Source organism: Monodelphis domestica, chromosome 5, assembly GCF_027887165.1.
Source record: "Monodelphis domestica isolate mMonDom1 chromosome 5, mMonDom1.pri, whole genome shotgun sequence".
In the NCBI taxonomy this organism is placed as follows: Eukaryota; Metazoa; Chordata; class Mammalia; order Didelphimorphia; family Didelphidae; genus Monodelphis; species Monodelphis domestica.
In genome coordinates, this window is record NC_077231.1 from 165210125 (window position 1) to 165235919 (window position 25795).

Sequence of the window (25795 nt, forward strand, 5' to 3'; positions counted from 1 at the left end):
GTTCTTTTATTTCTTCTTTCTTAACCCTAAATTAATCTCCAAATGCTTCATATTTGTCATTCTTACAATGCAGTAATTAATATTCAGTCCTATGTTGAGGCCTTCCTCAGGCAGAGTCCTCACTGTTGCAGATCCTATCTTTCTCTTCCCACTAGGTGGCCTTGGTTATCTTCCTTAGTTTATGTCCTTCCATTCATGGCACAAACCACCATAAGGTCACCAAAACCTTGCCCAATCTAAAAGCTTCCTCCTCAGCACAAATCAGTGCCAGATGGTATCTAAGTATTATCAATAAATAACATTTTATTTCCAGTTTTTTGTTCTCAAAAATAATGCTGTTTTTGCTCTCAAAATCCTCTTCTGAGAATCTATGTCAAGGAGTATATGAACAGTTTAACAACCTTTCTGGCATAAATCAAAACTGTTTTCTAGAGCTTATTAAACTAATTCATAGCTCCTTTAAAACAAAATGAACAAAAACCCATTCTTGCTAATGTAGGTGGCATTACCAAAAATAACCAGGTCAAGTTTAAGGACTAGGTCTTCCTTAAAGGCTCTAAGGATATAGAATGCAAAGGCCAGGATTGAGAGCCATGAGCCCCAGTGGTAGGACCTCTAAGTTCTCTTTAACAGCAGGGCTTGCTACTAGGAGCCTATATCCTTTAGAATCACCCACCCTGGAAAACAAGTGTCACATTAGAGGGATTGCCACCTTCTTGTAGTGTACCTTAGGATCCTGAACCTCACAAGAAGAATTAAAAAACATTATTTACTGGGCAATGCACTCCTGGGGACACATTAATGAATAGTTAAGAATTGCTTTTGGAATAATGGAAGACCCAACTCCCATTTCCTGGCCAGTTCCACACATCTGTTTCTGTGTACTTGTTCTAGTTGTAAGCAGCAATAGAACAAAATTTTTGGAGCTATGTGACCAGTATCACATAAGGGAGATTCCCACCTCTGAACTTTACATTTTCTGAAGGCTTTTTAAAACTTCAGTAATACCTATTACTAAATAAATAAAAATACCTTTTATACCTGGGGGGAAAAGGAGGGAGGAATTTTGTGAAGAAAAAGAGTGAAAATATTAAACTGATTATCCCTCCAGATGAAAAAAAAAGTCAATTTTACCTTTCTTCCTTATCAAACAGAAATATAAGAAAAACTTCAGCACTGACTGATCCATGTGCAACACTACTCTGTTACTCTTCTATTTTATATTCACTGGACATGTTAAGTCCCTTGATTCTCCCCTTTTTCTTTTTTAAGCATCCTTTTTAAGTTAGGAGGGTTTTTTTTTTTAAGTTTCAAATTCTTTCCCTTCCCTGCCCCACTCTTTGAGATGGCAAGAAAAGCAAATCCTATTACAAATATTCAGTCATGCAAAATAAACAGCATATATATTTTTTAAACACAAGAAAAAGAAAGACAAAATATCTTCGGGCTGTGCTTTGAGTCTATCAGTTCTCTATATGAATATGGGTAACATTTTCATCATGAGTCCTTTGAGATTGCATTATCTTTACAATATTTCTATTATTGTATAAGTTGTTCTTCCAGTTCCACTCACTAAACTACACCTTGGTTTTCATTTAAGAATTTTCTGAAAATATCCCCTTCATCATTTCTTACATCACAATAGTATTCCATCACATGCATATGCCATAATTTGGTTAGCCATTCATCAATTGATGGGCATCCCCTCAGTTTCCATGGGTATGAGGTTGTTTTGACATATGCATTGTGAGGTGGGAATTGTTTCCTGCATTATGAAGTGGAAATTGTTTCCTCATTTGTCTTATATTCCCAGTTCCTAAAATAAAGTGCCTGGTACATCAACTAGAATGACCATATTTCTGTCTCACTATTTTGAGAAAAATGAGGCTATTCCTCTTCCATACATTCATCTATCATTTCATCTTTTGCTTAAGTAAAAAAGAGGAGAACTTTTTTGGGGGCCAAGTCTCTTCTACTTGTACTTTTGACCTTTTCCCTTCCTATCTCCAGGAACATTTTCTCTCTGACTTGCCAATCTTTTATAGCCTTCATTTCCTGTTTCGACTTCACCACCACTCCATTAATTTTTTCAATGTCTTGTTCTGGCTTTTGTCCTGACCAAAACAGTTCTTATCAGAGGTTACCAGTGATCTCAGCTGTACAATCAGATAGATTTTTCTAAGTTGTCTGTACAATTTTTGACACCATACCATTTTCTCTTCTAGGATACTATCTCCTCTCAGCTTATTTTGACTTAATTAGGCTGGTTTACTTCTTCACTGATTTACTACTACTCAGTCTCTTTTGTAGAACTATCATCTGTCTCTTGTCCTCTAATCTCAAGTATCACTTAAAACCCCCTAACTGGGCCCTTTTCTATTTCTATACCTATTGGTGATCTCATCAACCTCTAACAGTTCAATTACCATCTCAATGAACTTCAAAGTCTGTCAGAACTAACTCTGTAAATTCATTCTATGGCCTTCTAAGTCCTCTGTTATTGCAAAACCCATTACAAATATGCATGATGGAGCCATGCCACAGATGTCCCCCTCTAAATATAAAACATTTCCTAAATGGATGGAATTCAATATTTTTTCCTCAATCCATTTTTCCTGTACAGTTTTTTTTTAATTCTTTTCAAACTACTACTTTCCTGCAGAGAACAAGGCTTCTAAGTCACAGTCATGGGGAAGAGTTGGGAAGAGTCAAGATAGTGGAGTAGAGAGTAAGAGGAAGCATGAATCTTAACTCACTTGTTTCATATTCTCAGGAAAGAATAAGAAGACCATTCTAATCAATGAAACTAAGAAAATTCACAGTGAGTTATATTTCAAATACTAAAAGACTGGATTAAGGAACCAAAGTAGTCTGTAGACACTGGACTGAAAGTGGAGTAAGAAAGAGCACCAGAACAGGAAGCCCCATAGTAGAAAGAAATCTCAAGGAGATGCTGAACCCTAGCACTGGGTACGTGCCATCAGAAGGCTAGCTGTATCACACCATTTCCAGGTCTCGGGGGAGAAGCTGTAATGGTATACTGAAGGGAAAAAAAAAAAGCTCTGTGGCAGTTTGCAAGAGCAAAATGCAGCAACCCAATCTAAAGGAGCGTTAGTAGTTTAGTTGCTTTTAACTTGCAAATTGTCCCAGTGTGCTGTTAGCAGTTTACTGAACCTTCAAACCAAGGACCAGCTGACAACTATGGGCCAGAAATTTGAAGAAATCAAATTGCATCACCCTGGGAACACAGAAAACATGCAACCCCAGAGAAAGAGCTATGAAAGCAGCAGGAGAACATAAGAGAACATAAACTCAAGCCAAAAGTACTTTCCAGAAATCTGCAGAGCCTAACAGTAACCTAAAAGCCAAGATGTGGCCTAAATATATAAGCAAACAAACAAAAAAGATCCCCTCCCCTCAGAAAATTTGAGATATTATGGCAACAGAGAAGCTCAAGACACAAAGACAAGGGACTACACTCATAAAAATCTATAGAGCCTCAAAGAAAAGTGCAAGTTGGGCAAAAAAATTCCTAGAAGAGTTAAAAAGCTAAAAAAAATTTACTTTAAAAATCAAAGAAAGCAGCAGAAAGAAAAAAAACAAGAAAAGAAGCAAAAACTAGCAAAGCAAGATACAAAAAGAAAATTAAAAAACCACCAACTTCAAAACTACGAGACACTGAGAATATAACAAAGCCAAAAGATTTTTTAAAAATAGAAGGAAATATAAAGTATCTTGTGGGAACAACAATTAACCTAGAAAATAGATGTACACATGACTTGACTACCTGAAAACTATGATTCTAAAAAAGAGCCTAAACATATTTCAAGAAATCACAAAACTGTCTAAATGTTAGAACCATAAGGAAAAGTAGAAATCGGGGGTAAGAAAATTCATCTCTCACTTACTGAAAAAAGTCATAAAATGAAAAGAATTTGGCCAAAACCCCAAGTTCACAGATCCAGGGGAAAACAAAAATGCTATAAGGAGTTGGAAAATCCTGAGGATACAGTCAGGATTACGTAAGACTTAGCAGCCACTATAATAAAGTACAGGAACTTGGAACAAAATACTCTGGTAGGAAAGGACCAAGGCTTACAAGCAAGAAAAAACAAACCATCAAAGCTAAATATGATTATTGTGGGGTGAGGATGAAAGAACGGAGAGCCTTTAATGAAAAAAGACTTTCAAGCATTTCTTATGAGAAAACCAGAGCTGAGTGGAAAATTTGACATTCAAACACAGGACTCAAGAGTTGTTCAAGTCACACTTATCCAAGACTCCCCCTCATTTTTCGTTAAACAACTCTCCAATCATTTGCCAAGTCTTGTTAAAATTTTTCAACATTGTTCAGATCTATAGCCTTCTATCTGTCCTTAAGGCTACCATCAGTTTAGGCTTTCATCATTTCTTCAATGGATATGTGTCATAGTTTCTTAATTTATTTTCTTGCTTCCAGTCTCATTTCCCAATCCTTCCTTTACATAGCTGCCAAAATAATCTTCCAAAGGAGCAGATCTAACCTTGTCATTCCCCTGCTTAAAAAATCATTCTATATTATTCCTCTGATAAAATACAAACTCTTCACTGTAAAGATAATTTTAGGGTTGTGACTTAAAATCTAGAGTTAATTGGTCACTGGGGAAAATCCCAAATAAAATACCCAAGTCAGTCTGGAAATTTATGGTAACTTAATTAATATAGAGGGAAGGAATTTAAGGAGGAGGACGGAAGAGGATATAGGATTCTCCTGCCAGGGGGAGTTTTAAAATCCCCACCTCTAGGTCTCTGAAGAAGATTAGAGGCTTCTAAGGGGATAAAGTTGGAAAAGTAAAGGAGAGAAACTCAGCCAGAAACTCACCACCAAACCGGACAATAGCTTGTAGCCACACTAAGATGCCGAAAGGCCAGCACACTGCTATCAGTTAATTCTCTGCCGCAAAGGGGTGCCAGAGAGAGGAAGTGATCCAAATATATAGATCTTTCACCCTTGTGTCTCCTCCTCTAAATTTTCATATCTACCAATCACATCAAAGGCTTTTCTCCAGGACTGCCCATACTTTTAGTTCTCATCTTTTTTGATTAGATTATCTTTAGAGTTACTTAACACTTCTTTGTTAAGTTCACCTTTTGTTGAGTTACTTGACCTTTTTGTGATTAATTTAACCTTCATAGGTATTTAACATCTTTTTGTATTAAGATACTTGACCTTTTTGTGATTAATTTAACCTTTATATTACTTAACATCTTTTTGTATTAAAGTCTAAAAATAGACTTAGCTTAAAGTTCTAGCTTCACTATAAGGTAAGAATTAAGTACCTTCATTGTTCAATCAGGAGATTACAACTTTATCTTCCCCTAAAGTACATCTAAGTAGGGTGGAGTAACTTAAAGTTCTTAAGACATTCCTGATTTTGTTAAACTAAGTATCTTCACAATCTTCACATCACCCATATTTCATTATTTTCTACAATCATGGACTTTTTCTTTAAAAACAAAACAAACAACTGATCCGAGTTCTCCATCTCATTTTGCTTTCTATTTTTGGTGGCAAACATCTTCAAGGTGGGATCTTTTGGGGTGGTGACAGTAGTGGTAGGGAAAAAGAGCAATTGCACACAAAATGTACAAATCCAAATAACATTCATTACATGGTATCATTTACAACTAAGGACTCAGCAAGGCTGAGGAAAGGAAAGCCTAAGGGTCTACATTTCAGGTGGACTTCCACTAGATATTCAGCAGTGCCAGCATCTGTTCAGACTGTAGGGACAGGAAGCAAACACAGATGACTTTCTTGGGTGTGTGTGTTTAACAACCGCCCTCCCTCCCCAAAAGGCTCTATTATTTTCACATGGGCTTTCTCTAATAGAGATTCTTACATGGGATTGGTGAAATAGGGTCTAATCTGTTACTTCTGCTTCAGGATCTATGCATTACTATCTTTTTGAACAATGAAATGAATTGAATGGAATGGAGTGTGAGCACAGAAATGGAATGTTAATGAGCATTACTGAAAGTCTGTCTTCTATAATTTCAGGTCCAATGAAGAGTATTACATTTGGCTCTAAGTAGAAAGTGTTTCTGGGGAATCCTCCATTGCTTTAGACTGCAAAAAAAAAAAACAGTAGGAACTTAAACAACATAGGTACCAGAAAAATAATTGCATGGGGACAAGCGTAACAAGAAGTTCTCTGAATTACCAAGGCACTAACAAGACTGCCAAGGAAGTGGATAGTCAGGTCGGGAAATGGAAGGTCCTAGGTTCGAATCTAACCTCAGACCCTTCCCAGCTGTGTGACCATGGGCAAGTCACTTAATTCCAATTGCCTATGCTTAAAAAAAAGAAATCTAATGAGAAACTTTAATTATTTGAGGGCAGCTAAATGGTTCAGTGGATAGAGCACCAGGCCTAGAGAGGGGAGGAGGTCCAAGGCTCAAATCTGATCTTAGAAACTCCGTATCTGTGTGACCCTGGACAAGTCACTTAGGTAAGTCAATGCCTAGCCCTTACTGCTCTTCTGCCTTAGAACCAATATACAGTATTGATTCTAAGACAGAAGGTAAGGGTTATTTTTTTAAAAAAGGCTGCAAAGAACTAAACTTAAATTCTAAAAAGTCAACATATAAACCATGAGAAGAGGGCAGTCCCAAGTGAGACATTACATAATGAATTATGCTGAGTAATACTTCAGCAGGTCCAGCTATATTTTAACATTTAATGCCTTCCACAATTTAATTCCAACCTACCTTGCTGACCTTATTTCATTGTTGTTCTTCATGTCCTCTCCAATCCAGTCATTACTAGGTATTCTCTGAACCTGATATTCCATCTTTTCTAGAATTCTTCTTTGTACTTAACACATTCTCTTCTATCTTATATTTTAAATAGAAATCTTCCCCTTTCCACAGAAGAAACTCTCTGAAAGCAAATCTGTTATATTATGTTTGTATCACCAAAAGTTGAAACATTACCTTGAATTAGGAGAAATTGAATTCAGTTAAGATGATGAATGTATGTTTACCAACATCTCCCCTAGAATCAGAAACATATAAAATCATAAACAGAAACATAGATTGGTTAAAGCATATGACTATCTTGGATAGTACAAGTGTGCTTTTAAAACTAGAAGAGGAATCACATCCTATGAAACCAAATTGTCAAACATATCCAAAGAAGTAATTTACCTCCATCCATACCTTAGGTTACTTGATTGAATAAATTAAGATTATATGACACGAAGGTAGAAAAGCCACTGTCTCTGGGATCTAGGAGCCCAAAGTCCAAAGTTTTTCTTTGTTCTACAGTTAATCCATATAACTTTGAGCATATCATTTAACTTATTTGGACCTTCCTTACCCTTTTTGCAAAATAAGATTGGACAAGATAATTTCTGAGGTTCTTTACAAAAAGATAATTTTTTTGTATTCTAGAGTTCTAGAGTTAATTGGTCGCCGGGGAAAATCCCAAATAAAATACCCAAGTCAGTCTGGAAATTTATGGTAATTTAATTAATATAGAGGAAGGGAATTTAAGGAGGAGGGAAGAGAATATAGGATTCTCCTGCCAGGCCTGTGCCAGGGGGAGTTTTAAAATCCCCACCTCTAGGTCTCTGAAGAAGATTAAGGCTTCTAAGGGGATAAAATTGAAAAAGTAAAGGAGGGAAACTCGGCCAGAAACTCACCACCAAACCAGACAATAGCTTGTAGCCACACCAAGATCCCAAAAGGACAGCATGCTGCTATCAGCCAACTCTCCACTGCCAATCAGGGAAAGAGAGTTCTGAGAGACAAAAAATCCCAAATATATATAGGCCTTTCACCCTTGTGTCTCCTCCTCTAAATTTTCACATCTGCCAATCACAAAGGCTTTCTCCAGGCTGCCCATACTTTTAGTTCTCATCTGCTTTGATTATATCTTTTGAGTTACTTAACACTTCTTCCTTAAGTTCACCTTTTGTGATTTACTTGACCTTTTTGTGATTAATTTAACCTTTATAGTTACTTAACACCTTTTTGTATTAAGACCTAAAAATAGACTTAGCTTAAAGTTCTAGCTTCACTATAAGGTAAGAGTTAAGTACCTTCATTGTTCAATCAGGAGATTACAACTTTATCTTCTTCCTAAAGTACATCTAAGTAGGGTGGAGTAATTTTAAAGTTCCCAAGACATTCCTGATTTTGTTAAACTAAGTATCTTCATTGTTACAATCAGGAAATAGCTAAATCCAATCTTCATAAAATCTATAATATATATAAACCTTGTGAAGTTTACAGTCAAAAAGAATATAGACCACTATAAAATAAATTACATGCTGAGGGCATTAAGAAGTAACCCCCTTCATGTTGAATATGATGTTTAAATCCAGCTGTTAAGCTTGAGTAGGATTTGAAAAGGAAGAAGTGGCTCCATTCTAAGAATACAAAGAAACGTTAGCATGGACACAAAAGGCAAGAATAGAATATATTTGGACAGAGTAATACCACTTGGCTTGGAATGCAGTTTTTGGAAAGGAAATCATGAAATAAGAATAATTCAACAAAGCTAGGTAAGTAGGTGATAACAATGAATAGAGCATCAGGCCTGGAGTCTGGAAGACCCAAGTTCAAATATTATTTCAAATACTTCCTACTTTTGTGACCCTGGGCAAGTTACCTGCTTCAGTTTCTTAATCTCTAAAATGGGAATAATAATAGTGCCTATCTCCCAGGGTTGTGAGGATTAAATAACAATTATAAAGTGCTTAATTTAGAATAGTGCCTGGCATATAGTAAGCAGTATGAAAGTGTTAGCTATATTTTATATTATATATATCATATATTATATATATCATAATTATCATCATTATTCAATCTACCCACAAGGTAGATTATTGTCTTTATGATTAGAGGAATTTTTTTTAGTCTGATCACATTCATTTGGCAATCCAAGTACCATTTTTACTCCCCAGTTTCTAAAAATTGTTACACTTGAGGTTTGTTAGTACAGAAAATATAGATGGCTGTATATAATTTGTACATCGAGGCATTATTCAGCATATGCAAAGAATGCTTCCTGAGATGATCCCCAAAATCTTCGTTAGAGCTTTTGCATCTTTCTAATTTCCAGAACATGAAATTTTGGCTTTTCAAAACTGTAGAATAAAAAAATTATAAAAGAGTAGCTAAAAATTAATTTGGACCCCTTTTTAAGAAGCAAATATTCTTACTGCTTTTCATTATGGCAAAACTTTCTGAATGAATTTCTAATACATAAATTAAATACTAACATTATAAAGTATTAGAGGAAACATTTGGTTCAAAAATGAAGTTTCCTGAAACTTCTCAGGGACATAATAGTCTCTGATAAAGACCCCTACAGTGAAAACTAAAATAGGTAAATAACTATGTAGATTTTTATTATTTTAGAATTTTCATTTATGACAAAAAAGTATTAACATGATAGCAACTGTTAGGGCCATTAAAAAGATTATTTTAAATAATAATAGTTTTACTATTTCTTTTAATTCCCATATATACACTACCAATTTTATCCATTGATCCAATTATTATTCTATCCTATTATTAAAGCCTTCTTAAAAGGACACAGATACCTTTAGACAAAAGCAAAGCATATGTAAGGGACTATATTATACATTCTTGGCAAAAAACATCTGCTCAGCATATACTATTTTTGACTGAGGCTATATAACCAATGTGGGTCTCCAATCCAAAATGAATCCAATCCAAAATTAAATCACTTATTGACTCAGTGTGATATTTCTCCCATTACCACTGAGTGACTACTAGTTTGGCTCTGGGCAAGTTATTTAATCAATCTAATTATGGAATATTTAAGTTCCTTCTAAGTACAATATTCTGTGCTAACAGAAATGCCATCTCTTGTACCCTAGCAGCAATATGCCTTATCTTAATTTCTAAATACTAACTACAAGTCAAGAGGAAATTTTACTAAAAAGTAAAATGTACTTCTTCCCTCCTTGAAACCCAGACTGTCCAAAAGGTTCTTGGTATGCTAAGGTTTGTACCTAACCCTCTACACCTCCAAGTCTTCCCTCATTAAAATTTATAAGTACTTTGACTGTCTTGCTGGTATACAATTTCTGCTCATTTTGAAATCTTAGAAACACTTTTCCAGCCTATTAAACTTTGTGATCCAAACAAACTGGCATTCTCTGTTAATCCCTTGAAGAACTTCACCTCCCAAATCTCCATGTCTGTATAATGGCTGACCATGACCATAAAGCACTTTCTCTACTCCACTACCTCCTTCAAGACTGAATTCAAGCATAAACTGGTGCATGAAGCCTTTACTGAATTTCTACAACTACAAGTGCCCTCCTAACTACCTCCTATTTATTCATATCATCCCCAACAACATATAAGCTTGAAACCAGAATATTGTTTCATTTTTGTCTTAGTATCTCCAACAACTAGGTTGCTGACCAAAACATAGGAAGGAATTAAATACATTTTTGCTAATTCACTGAATACAAAAATCCCTGAGTAAAACAATTCACCACCACAAAAATGCAGTAGAGGATAAATTCAAAAGCGTAACAGATTTAAAATTTTTTCCACCATAGAAAAATCATCGGATTTTTCCTTTCACAGTGAACCTACTTTCTTTCTTTAAAGCTTCTGCTCTGCTGTACATTTTATATCTCTCCCATCTATCCGTCCGTCTGATAAGCCTATTACTATAAAACAAGAGAAGAGAAAACTCTTTAAAAATAGTCAAACCTGATTCTAGCTTCTGGTCCCAACTCTGGAGATATTTCAGTCAGTCAGTATGATGTGAAAGCTAGATGGGGAGAATGTAATGAAAAAAGGTCTGCAATCCAGAAAGAAAGAAAAAGAAACAAATAAAATTCGTTGTACCTTTTATAAGGTACAAGTTCCTAAGAAAACTAAAATGATAACCAAGAGACAGAATTTGTGGAATTGCTTTTGTATTTTACTGGCAAGTGAAATATTCTAAAACATAGACACTTTGATAGTCTTCTAATCCCAGTTGAACGCAAATATTAAAGTAACACACATGAGCTAAGAGAATTCAATATTGTTCCAAGGCACTTACTGAATCTCTGTAACTAGATGAAAACCAGGACAAATTAGGATCAACAATTAAACAGCATATAATATAAAAATAACCTTTTGCTTACAATTTACAAAATGTATTATTACAATCTTTTATCTCTGCTAACCTGTAATGCTGGTAGCATATGTCCAGCAATTTAAAAAATCAGAAACTATTTTCTAAAACATCAGGGCAAATAATTTACAAATAAAGTAGACAAAGATTTAGATCATGCAGAGATTCCTTACATCTTCTGTTAATATCTTATGATTGCAACTTTATCAAATTATATACCTACTTGCCCTGTACATATACAAAATAATGCATACATGATAAAACATTAGCAAAAAAGTAGTCCATAAACTCAATTTGTCATAAAAGTATTACTGTATTAACATATGTCTACAAGCAGCGTGTAACAGGGTTAAGAGACATTAAGGCAATAATACTTGAAATTACAAAATAAACCATATGTAATACTTTTTCCTAAGTGTACAATAATAAGGCAGAGTAGATGGTCCCAGCCCAAAAAAAAAAAAAATCAGAATGTAATACTGGAATCCACTGTTGTGAACTTTTAAATTTTAAATGGATGTACTATTCAAAAAAAAGTGAATCCTTTGTAAGTAACAATCAATCTACACTGCTCTAATTAGCAACCACCCCTAACCCACAATAATCCAATCTTAATTTTGGGGGGGGAAGTAAAATAGTATAAATCAGGTTTTCAGTGGCACTTGAATTTTCCAATATAATTTCATGTGTCCTTTGTCCCCTTTGCATCATGTCCATTCTGATGGTGGATCTCTTGGTCCTTTGGGCTTTCCACAACGATTACCAAAACCTACAGTCAAAATATTAAATAGAATCATCTTTCAGAGTTTTACGGTATATTTTGTACAGCCACCTCACTTTATCAATATCTTTACTTTTGGGAACACAAAATTTCCATAAAGGAATTTATTTTAAAAATTCTCAAACATCACAAAACTTTTTGTTAAGTTAAAAGTTTTTTTTATTTAATATCAGGCATAAAACCAATCCTGATACATATACAACTTATGGGGGGGGGGGGGAAGTATTATTTGACACTGCTTCAAAACTAAAGAAAAACTGTTTAAATAGCATCTTGCACTTAAATTTTTTATTCATTCTCATGTGGTCCATGCATTATAGTACATTCAAGTATGCTTCCATTTAGTTTATACCTTGATCAACCCAGCAAACATTTTTCTTAGCTAATCATATTAGAACTTGTATAAAATGCTACTAAGTTTGATTTTACCACTTTTATACAACCTACGGAAATCCAAGGACCACAAGGAGAATTTGGCCTTCTGGTTTTTTCTAAGGAAATCTTTTGCTCCTTGGTTACAAAACCAATGGCAGGTAAAAACAGCATATTTTTAAAGAATGTATTACCAATATCTGTGATTTCTGATGGACTTTCTGAAATATGATCTTTGTTACTTAAAGTAGAGAGTAGACATTCTCTATTAGACTCCATCTGATCACTCTCTAAAGGATGACCTAAAAAACAAAAACAAAATTTATTAGCTATTATCATTTGTAACATTGTGAATTTGAAGCTTTAATACAGACAGTAAGGCAGATTATATAGTTTAAAAGCTCAGGTAAGTGTGTACCTTGAGTAATACTAAAGATTGGTTTCTTTAAGTCATATGCACATTAAATTACTGTAAATTCTTGTTGAAAGATAGTTGTATTAACCTTAAATCTTTCATTATGTATTCACTGCATTTCATTATTTTTCCAGAATCAGAAAAACTTAAAACAATTTTACCTTTCAAATAAATCAGTTATTTACAGTATTACATTAAGTTTTTTCATATTGACAAATGAATTAATAATGAATTGACATACTAGCATATTATACGTAAATAGTAAATATGAGGCCATGTCAACAAAAAGGATGATTTTAGCAAATTGAATATTAAGTTATATTGCAGAATTTTAATTTAATTTTAATAGCTACAATATCTAGCAATTATAATATTTATGCTTTCCAAGATGGGGGATGGTTTTGACACAATCAAAATGTGTCAAGTAGATTAGTTCATATAATTTTTTAGAAATAGCTACTAACAAGAAACGAAATCTAGTTTGTATGTATATTCTAAAGGAAAATATAACATGAATGTTCTCACCTTTAGTCTGCAAGTAATGACAAATATTACTACTGATTTGTTCAATGATCTCTTCCAGCAGCAATTTTAATTTTGAGTATTCAAAATGACAATGGAAAGATATAGGATAGTCACCCCCCCAAAAAAACAAAACAAAACAAAACAATTCATTAGGGTAAAAGATACTGTCAAAGAGATTTCTGACCAGAAAAGGAGGCTGGGACAGCACGAAGTAGATGGGGCCCAGCATTTTAAAAAAGATCTCTTCAAAAATTCACAGCACATGAACAAGAGTTGCACTGAATAAGATGACCCTGATGGAAAAGTGCAGTGATGAAATCATGTCTCAATTCAAGTAAACATAAAAATGTAAACTCAACTACTTCAAAAGTGGAATTCTTTAACATTTTTCCCTTTATCAATGTAGAAAACAAAATAGAAAGAAATCTTAATCACTCACCAAGTGTTTTATTCTCAGTAGATATCAAGACCTGTTAAATAATTATTTGGAAATGGTTATAACTTTTTGTACATAAAAATAATGTAGAAGAAAAATTGGCGAATTCATCTGTATGGATCTATGAAAGTTAAAGTTAATTTTCTTATGTCAGAACTGTCCAAGTGTTAAATGAGGAAAGCAATAGTGCTTTCAGTGGAGTTTCAATAAAAATCATAGACTAAGATATGCTATTTTCCATATTTTAATAAGCATGGATGACGAAGAATTCACCTTCCCTTTTCTAAACAAGATGTGGAAAAGTTGATTTCGCTGTCTCCCAAAAAGCACACCTCAGTGGATGTCATGCTAGCTACCTATAGCCTACCAGGGATTTGACTATATTTCCTAGCTGAGAAGAGATAGAAGGGATCAGGGGAAGAAGAGGTAGCATTGAAATGTCTTCAGACACTACTATAAGAGAAGAGTGAACAGAAAAGCAAAACACTATAAATTTCTGTTGTATTGAAAACAGAAACCTCACTAGGTAGCCAAGAAAAAGTTCACAAAATAAGTTTACTTCCTCAACTCATACTTGCTCTGAATATTCTAATTTCTGATAATTGTACAAAGTATGTATGAAAAAGGTAAAAATGCCATGATTTATCTTTTTTTTTTTAACCCTCACCTTCCGTCTTAGAATCAATGTTCTAAGGCAGAAAAGCAGTATGGGCTAGGCAATGGGGTTAGGAAGTGTATGAGGCCAGACTTGAACCTAGGACTTGTCTTCTCTAGGTCTGACTCTGAATCCACCAAGCCACCCAGCTGCTCCCGATTTATTATCTTTAATGTATGCCATTTCATTTTTACTTCAGGGAACAAATCTTATGCTCTGCAAACAGAAATAAATGCCTTTGGGGGGAGCTTGTTTAAAATATAATGCTAATTTATAAATTATATTCTACAAATCTATATTTAAGTAATATCAAAAATCATCTCTAAAAATGTAAACAAAAAAGCAAAACTTTCTAAGCTAACTCTTCCATTCCCAAAATGAAATTCTTACTTCAGAGTTCTTTTGCTCAGACTGTTCTTGGGTGTGAAGTTCATTCCACTCAGCAGATCTTACAGGTGTGTCTGAGAAAAATAAATTCTTATGATCAAAATCTAAATATTTTAAACATGAAATTATTTTGTATTTCAGTAACATATATACATAAAGATATATGAAAACAGACCTTTCAAGTATAAACTTTTTAAAATGTTAATCCATCATAAAAATCTCAAGGACAACAAACTAAGTATTAAAGCTAATAAATTCAATGATTCCTCAATTATAAGATACAGAGCTAGCCAAATAAAATGTTTGGAACACAAAACATTTTAATAAGCATTGCAGGCACTAGATACAATCAATAAAATGTCAAAAAATATTAGTGAAATACTGATGAAAAACAAATTGGAAAAGTAAATCATTTAAAATACAGCAACAATGTGATAATTAAAGAAGCCATTACAAATATGTAGTTGTATTGTAGTAGTGCTATTTTGCTTATGTTTAAGCAATCTGATGATAATACTGAATAATAAGCCTTGAGCTTAAGGGACCTTGGAATTACATCATAATTAAAGTAGGTTCTGAGAACATAATAAAAATACAATTATGTCTTACAGTTACTGCATCTCTCAAATTAATTCAGTTAAATATGAAATCATCAATCAGGCATACCACGGGGAGAGGGGATGAAGAGGACAGGGAAGATCACTACTTTGGATTTTACTCTGCCTTTAGTTTACTGGCAACTTCAGTGGTTTTATAAATTAAAAAAAGACTAATGCCTATTGCCCTAAAGTTAATCACTTCAAAGAGAACCAGTTTTTAAGTTCAACAAAAATATCAGTCAGTATCACTTAAAAAAAAAACTCTTTTATACTTTGCTATTCAAAATGCTTTTATAATTAAAGCTTTTAAAACATATCTATTAAGCAAAATATTTTCATCAAAAACTAAAAAACATAATATAAAATAAACTCACTATGATCACTTGCTAATACAAAAGATTCAGGAGTTCTTTCAGGTAGTGGGGGAGGCGAATCTTCACTAACATCAACATCTAAATTAAATACACATGATTAAAAACTGAATTATGTCATTTAAACAATATGAAAATTTTCTTACATTCATTTTAATTATTACAACATTTATCAACATCTCAAAAAACAAGAAAACTGTAAAAATTAGCACAATTTATTTATTAACATCTTTCTATCACCCAGTCTGAAGAAGTCAAACACTAAAAATAAAGGCAATGTGAACTGCATCGAAGAATGTTTAATAAAACAACTCCTCCAAAATTTCCCAAAGCTCTAGAGATAAGATCTAAAGTATTCTATTTTGTCCTAAGTAGGACTGGCCCCAAGGATTCTCTTTAATAAACAAAATAGGCAGCCTATTTGATGGAATTTCAGGGGATAGTAGGAAAATTCTTTAATAATTCTACAATTAAAGTTTAACACAAAAAGAGCCAAAAAGGTTTCTTAAATAACTAGCTAAACTGCAAGACACCTGTGAAGCAACAAATTTTATCAGTTATTTGCACTTCAGTGTGAATTTTATTATTAACTTCTTCCAAGGGGTCTGATAGTGTGAGGGCCCAAAAATTGTAAATAAGGTCATGATTAGCAAGATAAATAGAAGCAAAAAATGAGACAGTGAAGGTCTTTGCAATTTTCCTTATTTCAGTTATTTTGCCTTAGACTAGCCCTGACTGTCTCATCCTTCAGCAGTTAGATGTCACAGAATATAGTAGAGATTCAATAATACCACTACTGGACTTATTAATAAGTAATCCAGGAATATGTGTGACATCTTAGAAAGAAAACAATTGTTACTCTTCTAATTCTAAAGCCTTGATAATAAAGACAGAAAATTCAGGGACAGGGTGACCAATTTGGATTCTATTTGGGATAACTTTGTACTGTACATCACTGAAGATGCCATATAGTTTTAGTATTGTTTTTTGCCAATGAAGACAACTTTTGACATGGTGAAAATAAAAATCACAGGTCATTAAAATTGAGTAGTAGTAATGGTGTACCCCAATGGTGTCAAACTCAAGTAGAACAGTACATTAGGATCCCTGAAGTTGCAAACTGACTTGGAAATCCATATTATTAACATTATGTTTAAAAGTATTTTTTAAATTCTGTTAAATATTTCTAAATAGCATTTTAATCTGGTCCCAGCTCTGCTAGGGAATATTGTGGGATGTATTTGATACTTCTGGTTTACACTGAACCACCTAGACCCGCCTCTAGAATACCAATGACCCTGGTGCCATAAGATCTAGGTCCAAATCCTGCCTCTCACATGACCTATGTATCCTTGAATGGGTTGCTTAGCTTCTCTCCACCTCAGCTTCACCTGTAAAATGAGGGAACTTGAGTAAATCGCTTTGGGTGTTTCTTTTGCTTTAAATCTAAGATTCTGGCTGCTTTTGTAATCAACAAAAGTCATTTGGAAGATAACCAGTAGAAGAGATAGCAGCTATATATAACCAAGCAACTCAAGAGCTTTATATCAGTATGGTATATTTTTAGCCTCACAAGACAGACTCCATCGGTTATAATGTATATAGATTCTGTAAAACAAGCTTTCTAGAAACCACCACTTGTTCCTTTGCTCTTATATCCCAAAGGTTTTGGCTTTAAATGAGTATTCTCATACAATAATGACCAACACAGAAGTACATGATAAACACACACAGAGATTAAATTGTTTACCACTGCTAGGGGGCAAGGAGACAATTTGAAGCTTATAATTTGGGGAAATGAATATTGAAAATTGTTGTTACATTTAAGTGGAAAAGTAAAAAATATTTTTTAAAAACATCAAGATAAATTTATTGGCAATTAAGAATTATCAGTTAATAGTTTGTACAATCTCCACAGGTATTTTCAAATCATATTCAGTATGTAGTTCAATAGAATGTGGTTTTGAGAAAACCCTACTAGAAAATTACTGTTCTAAATTAAAACAAAAATTAGTATAAATATTTCCCAGAGAAAATTACATTTAAATCACTCAATGATTTGAATAAGAAAATTTAGATTCCTAGGACTGTTAATCAGACAAATCTCTATCGAAAAAAGGAAACTTTGGAATTGGCCAAAGGTGGCTAATAAGTAAGGACAATAATATTTATATGGTGCTGTAAAGGTTTGCATTAAGGTGTATTTTAACCCTACAACAGCCTGAGAGATATTTGCTATTACCACCCCCATTTTATAGACAAGGGAACTGAAACAGAAATTAAATGATCTGCCTAAAATCAAATAGCAAGTGCCTATATTAACTCAGGATTTCCTCATTCCCTCTTCTGTGTACTACCTATACATTGTCCACTAAGAGGATGATATATACAAAGTCTTTAAAAAAATTTATTTATTAAAGCCCTTACTTTCCATCTTAGACTCAATACTGTGTTTTGGCTCTAAGGCAGAAGAGTGCTAAGGGCTAGGCAATGAGGATTAAGTGACTTGCCTAGGGTCAAACAGCTGGGAAGTGTCTCAGACCAGATCTGAACTGAGGACCTCCCATCTCTAGGTCTGGCTCTCAATCCACTGAGCTACCAGCTGTTACCTATTCAAAATTTTTGAGGGTAAATGTTTTATAATTCTACCAGTGCTCATCCAAGCAAATACAAATATTAATAACACGTTAAGTAATACTGCTAACTGCTGAGTGCTTAAAAAAAACAAACTCAAAGTATTCTGCAGCTAAATGCTTTGTTAATGCCAAACTGATTTAGTAACTCATTTTAAACTAGTTAAGAGAAAAATAAACAATAGAAAATGCTGATTTAAAAAAAAGAGCCCAAAAAAGACTCGGGCTTAGCAAACAGCATGTGACTTCATCCATCCTTTTGATTTCATCCATCCTTTTAGAGTTAGACTTATTCAAAGGCTTTTCCTTAAAAGATGTTGTAGGTAACAACAATTCTTTCAGGCATTCTCTTCCCCAAATCATTTTTTTTCAAACAAGAACAAAAATCTGAGTAAAATAATTCCCCAAGTATAAGACACAAGATATGCTATCTTTAAAAGGAAAAAAAAAGCCCGATATAAACCAGTTTGGGAACTATTTTTCATATAAAATATTAAGTTCAAAGAGTAGAAAATATCATTGCCTTCTGAAGACACTTAAAAAACACACACACAAAAATTCCAATAAAAAACAAAACATTCACCTAAATGTCATGGTAACTCTCAAACAACTTGGGCTAAACTCACTGTGCCCAAATCTAGAGGTACAGAAAAGATAAAATGTTTGGAAAACAAAGGGGAGAGAAAGAGAGACAGAAAGAGTTGCATGTATTAAGTTTAATTTAAACTACATGATGTCTGTTTTCCAAACTTTTAAAAACATGTATGCATAGTGTGTCCATATATGCATACACACACACACACACACACACACACACACACACACACACACACTTATTGTATGCCTGAAAACATAAAGGAAAAAATTCATCCTTTAAATAGTACTTGCCAATAGGCATATTTTATGATATATATCTGTTTTATATGTGCACAGTACTACTCAACTACTGGTAAAAATATGGCCAATGGCCAAATGATAAATTATTTTATGTCTTACATTCCTGTTCTGCTACCTGGAGGTAACCATTTACTACATTAAAAAGGAATATTACAAAGTAGTAATTACAAATTACTACTATTCTTGACACATTATGTTAATGAAGGTGGCAGCCAAACCTCCCCCAAATAATCATTAAACTGAAGAATAATGTCAACACAGCCATAAATTTATTATATATGTGCATATCATACACATATGCACATTTATTTATGGGATATTTATCTGTAGTTTTCCCCCAAAATGTGGCTTATGGGGAGCCTTAGATTTTAGGTTTAGAATCAGTATAAATTTTAAGAGTTCCCATTTTCTTTACAATTTCATTTTAGAGGGATAGTCTTACCTATAAAGCTCTGCTCTAGTCTATGACTGTTCCTATATCATATAAATCGCTGCACTTCAGATTATATGGTCGGGTTGATATCATAAACAAGCACCAACATCTCTATGTCCATGAATAGATAAAATGTTGTCACATCCTTCCGCTTATAGTTACAAAATCCAGAGATATCAAAAGTACTACTCAGTTTTAACTCAAAGTTGAAAATTTGGTATTAACTTAGAATATTCTTACTGTGAAATTACATTTGACAGTAAAAGAAGAACCCAAGAAGTTATTTATCTCTATATAAAGATTATTAATGGATATTCATGAGAAATAGTGGTGACATCAAGTGGTCAGACAAGTTATTCCAGGCAGTGGGTTTTAATAGCATTTTGAACTAAGCATCCCTCTCTGTAATATTTGTTTCTGTGATGTATAAAATATCCACTTTGTTTTTTTTGCAATACTTGTGACTTATGCCAAAGAACTAAGGTATTACATTGAGGGAAAATAGCAGAAAAATGTGATATATCAACTAAAATTCATTTTCAAACTTAAGGGTTAAAATATCTTATGTTTTAGGTTGGGAAATTTGGGAAAAACTATTTTTAAAACTCATGTTCAGTATCTTTGTACCATACTTTGAGATCTATTGAGTGAAGCTGAATACAACCTACCTTTTTCAGCCCCTGAACATACTGTAACTGGTACATCATGTCTAGCAATGGACATTGGTAATACTTTTCTAGTAGAAATGTTTTCAGTGCTAGTGGCAGCAGAAACTGTAGCACTTGCTGTTGAAATATTAGTCACATTCTTAGGAACAGCTCCATCACAGTTCCCTTCATCACTGTCAGAATCAGAGTGAAGAGGGTTGGTAAAACTGAGGGGTGCTCTAACTAAAGGTGTATTACTATCATGATCCACAAGACTGCTGGGTTCTACTTGTAACGTTGGGCTTGGTGTTAGAGAAATAGTTTTAGTAGCCCGACATTGATTATCTGAGTCTTTGCTCTCAGACTCATTAGGAACAGGCAGTGCATTTTCAGGACCATGTAATGGCCATATAACATGTCCTTTCTCTTTGAGAGGCAAACAGTCTGGTCTTGGGGGTGTATCAGAACTCTTCTGTATTCCTTCTTGTGTAGTTACTGAAACTTTGCTAGATGGTGATATACCACAGTCCACACAAGTGCTTTGAGAAATATCGTCAGTTAAATTCCCTGAACTCAGATCCTGTGACTTCAAGAGTTTTTCGGTGGCATAGGGTGAAACAGATTTAATCTTAATTGCATGTGCTCTATTCAAGAGTGTATTTCCATCAAAACTTTTTGGTCCCTCCTGTAGGGGAACCTTTTTAATTTCAAAACTTAAGTTTCGTTCCAGTTTCTTCTCCATGTGTTCAACTATTGATTCACTCTTCTCTGGAAGTTCCGATGATTTATTATAATTTTTATTGAGGTCTGTTGACTGCTGATCTGATGAAACTATGTGCAATACAGGCTTTGGATGGTATCTGTCATTGTCTTGCCATACTGTTGTAACTGTTGGATAGGCTGAAGGAGGAGAAGGTGTCAAGATGGGTGGTACAGGTTGAGGTTCTGGAGGCTGTAATATTTCTTCTTTAGCATCCCTTTCAACAAGGCAACTGAGAAAAAATGAATGGCATTAAATTCTTCAAGTATAAGTTAATGAAATTTGCAATAATCTAATTATTTAATAATAACTTATATTTTCACAGTAGCACTTTTAATTCATAAGATGTTGTATTTCCTAGCCAATTATATCTCATTTGATTCTTACAACTAACATATTGAAGATGTGGTATTACAGGTATTAATTTTTTTCATTTTATACTTTTAAATTTTACATTTACGTAAGGAAACATATTAAGGCATAAAGCTATTAAGTGACAGAACTAAAATTTGAACCATACTTGTAAGACTCCAAGGTTTACCAGTGTTCCTTCCATATATAATTCTGATAGCTTTCTTTCCTCCTTGCCCCCAGCCCCTTCTCTAACAACCTCACTTGAATTGTCATCACCTCAACTTATTGCCTTTGATATTTCTTCCCTTTCCAAGTCAAACTCCTAAAAAACATTATCCACATTCCCTGCTTTTATATCTTCCTGCACCCTTTAAAAATCCCCTAACCACCACCCCTCTCATTAGGATAGAAAGCAAACACTATCCTCCCAGTCCCTCAGATTCACAACAGAGGTATACCGTCCCAGACCCCTAACAATTTCTCACTCCCCATATGCAAACTGTGGCCAAGACCTGTTGGTTTTCCCCCATGTGACATCTCCCCAACATGCTGCTTTCTCTCCTCTGATGCTGCATCCATCCCTGTACTAGCCCTCATTCCTTAAGCCTATATTACTTATAGTAATATTACTATATTACTGCAAGAGACTGCTGGTGGATCTGACCACCTCAAGTCTCTCTCTACTCCAATCCATTACCCATTTAGCTACTGAAATTAGTTTCCTGAAGTACAAAATCTGACCTTGTCACCTCCCTACCCAATAAGCTCCAATGGTTCCATGCTGTTTATAAGATCAAACACAAAATCCTCTTTGTGGTGCTCAGAGCCCTTCATAACCTAGCCCCCACTTTCTACTTTTCCAGTCTTCTGGCTGTTTCATGATTAAGACACTTCATCTCTTGGCTCTGGGTACCTTCACTGGCTGCCCCCCATAGCTGCAACACTCTCCTCTACTCTGCCTAGAGACCTCCCTGATTTCTTTTAAGATTCAATTGAAATCCCTTCTTTGTGGAAGCTTTCCTCAAACTTTTAAAAATTCTAATGCCTTCCCCTCTGTTAATTATTTTTTGTTTATTCTGTATATAACTTGATTTATATGTATTTGCGTGCTGTCAGTTATAACTGAATTTTAAGTTCCTAGAAAGTAGAAATTGCCTTTTGCCTCTTTTTTGTATGCCCAGTGCCTGGTTCCCTGGCACATAGTAGATACTTAATGTCTTATCCTTTGACCCTGGCTATATCTGAGGATCTATCCTTGTCTTTCTCTGACTTGATCTTTGTGAACTCCTATAGGCTTTAATCACATTTATGCTCCCAGATCAAGTCTTCCTTAGTCTCATTCCTGAGCTCCAGTCCATATCATCAGTTTCTCACTAGACATTTCCACACAGTGCCCACAAGCATCTCCAATATTACATATCCAAAATAAGAATTCATTTGCTCTGAAAAACATAACTCTTCTTAACTTTCTTGTTTTCTGTGGAAGGCACCACTATCTTTCTAGCTATTCAAGATCATAACTCATCATCTTTGACTTGTCTCCTTCACCGTGCCACATCCAAATACCAAGTCTTATTAATTTCTAATTCAATAACTGGATTACTGCAGTAGTCTCAATGACCCAAGAGTCTCTTCCTTGCCTTTCCAATCCATCTTTCATACAGCACCAAACTGATGTTCCTAAAATACAAATCTGACCATGGCATTCTCCTTTTCCTCCAAGGAGGCTCCTTTCCAAGCCAAGACACAAGCTTCTCTGCTGGGCATTTATTGCATTTGTAACTGACATTTCATTCTCATGTTTCTGTGCCTTAAGAAAATGTTCTTTAAAACTGAAATGTATAGAATCCACAGCTTTCTTCATAATTCATTCCCCATATTTTCTGATTTCCCCAGAGTTTAACACCTCATTACTCCAAATATATTCCATATCTGCTTTTCTATGTTACAAGTTCTCTTCTCCTTCCTCTTTAATTTCTGAGTGGGGATGTGGTTTTGTTTTTTTTCTTTATCTCCATAGAGCAGAGCTCCACAGACTAGATAGATACATGCTGATTTGTTGGTTTATTATGCTTTTAAATTTATTTTTTTTAATTCAAAAGTTTATAAAAGCAGTACACTTGAAACTAAAATGTTAAATTTAAGATTAAAAAAAATCCTTTCAATAATTTCTTTTTCTTTTCTTATATTTCTTTCACTCATATTTCATGATGTATATCAAGTACAGAATTACACAAGAAAAAAGTTTTAAAATTCTCACTTTCCAAATTTTGACTAGTAATTTCAAACTACAAAGCTTCCCCCCCCCCATAAATTTTCCTTAATTTTTGGTTTGCTAAGTAAAATTAAAAACCTTTATTCTTTCATTATTTTAATTGCATAATAATAAATTAATGTTTTCACTTGATCTACTTAATATGTCCAATTAAGTAACTCATTATTATGACCCATAGAATGGTCAGGAAATCATCCATACCAAATGCATCTTACATTTTTACATGTTCTAAAGAATAGCACGAGGAAGAAGATACCATTCAATGCTTATAAATCTAGAAGGACTTAAGACCTTAAATTTAAAAGTTCCTCTTCTTACAAAAGAAAACTCATCCAATACCACTTTTTCATTTCCATGCTTATTTTTCTGATTAATATTAAGATAATCATCAGATAATATTAAAGAAATAAGAAAGAAAAACATTTGCTGCATAGCATTTAAAGACAATATCATTTTAGAGAATGCTTATTCTCTTTTAATTTTACATGCACACACAAAAACGTTCAACCATCCCACGACATGGTAAATTATTTACTGTAGAAGCTACCAGACCAACTCCCAGGCTATTCATGAAGAGAATAGCTAGTACATTTTTATAGGACCAACTAACAAATAACAAAAAAAGAATTCTTTTATTCATTAAATCCTCATCTTGTTCTAAATACATTGACTTGTCTTTTATCAGTGCTGAATTAAGGACAATCTATATTTTTAGAGAGATATATGATAGAACAAGACACCAAAGACCTCATAGGGTATTAGTTCACTTTGGCAAAAGTACAGAAATATAATAAATGTGGGTTAAAGGAATGCAGTTTTGGGTAATGCTAGTGTTGGGTAAAAACCAGGATCACATAGACCAAAGGCATATTTTTCTGTTTGGAACATTTATATACATACATACATTGTCTTGTCTTTTATCAAACAGCCTTACTTTGTAGTCATGCCTATTTTTCAAAATAAGACAGTAACTTGGAAGAATTTATATCCAATCTTTAGAAGTTTCTATCCAATTATGCTTATCTATTTATTGATCACTCAACTCTTCTACATACTTGAAATAGTCTCTGTAAAAAATCCAATCTTCATATCCTCTTACTATTTTTTAACCATTTAGTTTATTGTAAATCACTATTCTCAGAGCTCACAGACTCAGAAGTCAATTTTTTGAATGAAATTTGTCTTGTTCTTTTCTTACTAGTTCTACTAACTGGTCTTTGTTTAAATGATGGTATTTAGTATAAAAATATATTAAAGGGGGCAGGCTGGGTGGGTCAGTGGAGATGAGATCCTGGGTTCAAATCTGATCTCAGATTTTTCCTAGTTGTGTAACCCTGGGCAAGTTACTTAATCCCCATTTACCTAGCCCTCTTTTGCCTTGGAACCAATACTTTTTTTTTTAATTTATTAAAAACTGTCCATTAACTTTTCTTCATGTTACAATTCTATTCCTAGTATTCTCCCTTTATTTCAAATCTCAATTTTGTTTACTCAAAATATGATGTTTCTCTGCTCAAAGATGGACATGTAAAATGTAAACCATATTTGCAGGCAGTTTATGAAAAATGCATGCCCTGTGATCTGAAATTATTTTCAGAGTAACTGTCCAAATTGGTTTGATATGAGTCTTGATGAAATTCAGAGAATTGTTAATTATGCAAGCAGAGTATCAAAATCAGTTTAACACCAATAATCAATCCATTGCCTATTAATTTTACAATTCACCATTTATTTTTACACATGTCAAAGATAGAATCTAGATTTACTAGTATAATAACCCTATTTAAAAAGGAAATCAATTCTAAGTCTATAGTTCTTGCACTTTCATTTTGAACTCCTTGAAAAAATAATTATAAAATGTCAGTACTCTAGTTATTGTTACTCTTAGTTTCCTCTCTATAAGTAGCAGTACAGAATTTTATGCAATCTTCCTTGAAACAGATGTAACTTATTTAAAGAGAGAGAAAATTGGAGTTAGCAAAACAAAAGGTTTATTGAATGTCCTATGTTTAAAAATTTAAAACTCTATCAAAGGCTATAAGCTAACAAGAACTGTAATAATGCATCCTTATTTTGTGATTTAAATGGGTAACAATTTTT

The 25795-nt window shown here is 33.8% G+C and overlaps 1 protein-coding gene and 1 long non-coding RNA gene across 4 annotated transcripts in view; one reads left to right on the plus strand and one right to left on the minus strand.

Annotated features, from left to right (window-relative positions):
• Positions 1 to 25795, plus strand: part of LOC103093745 (uncharacterized) — a 99168-nt gene that overhangs the window by 30871 nt on the left and 42502 nt on the right. The window lies entirely within an intron of this gene.
• The window catches only part of PTPN12 (protein tyrosine phosphatase non-receptor type 12), a 106361-nt gene continuing 91501 nt past the window's right edge, over positions 10936 to 25795 (minus strand). For 2 of the 3 annotated variants that reach the window (XM_056799498.1, XM_016426062.2), the window contains 6 exons: positions 20328 to 21298; positions 15700 to 15777; positions 14730 to 14800; positions 13688 to 13718; positions 12503 to 12610; positions 10936 to 11924 (listed from right to left, as the gene is read on the minus strand). In XM_056799498.1, the coding sequence (XP_056655476.1) occupies positions 11863 to 11924; positions 12503 to 12610; positions 13688 to 13718; positions 14730 to 14800; positions 15700 to 15777; positions 20328 to 21298 (1321 nt within the window). In that variant the 3' untranslated portion in view covers positions 10936 to 11862. The remainder of the gene's footprint in view (positions 11925 to 12502; positions 12611 to 13687; positions 13719 to 14729; positions 14801 to 15699; positions 15778 to 20327; positions 21299 to 25795) is intronic. The other variant, XM_056799499.1, reaches the window with a different exon arrangement.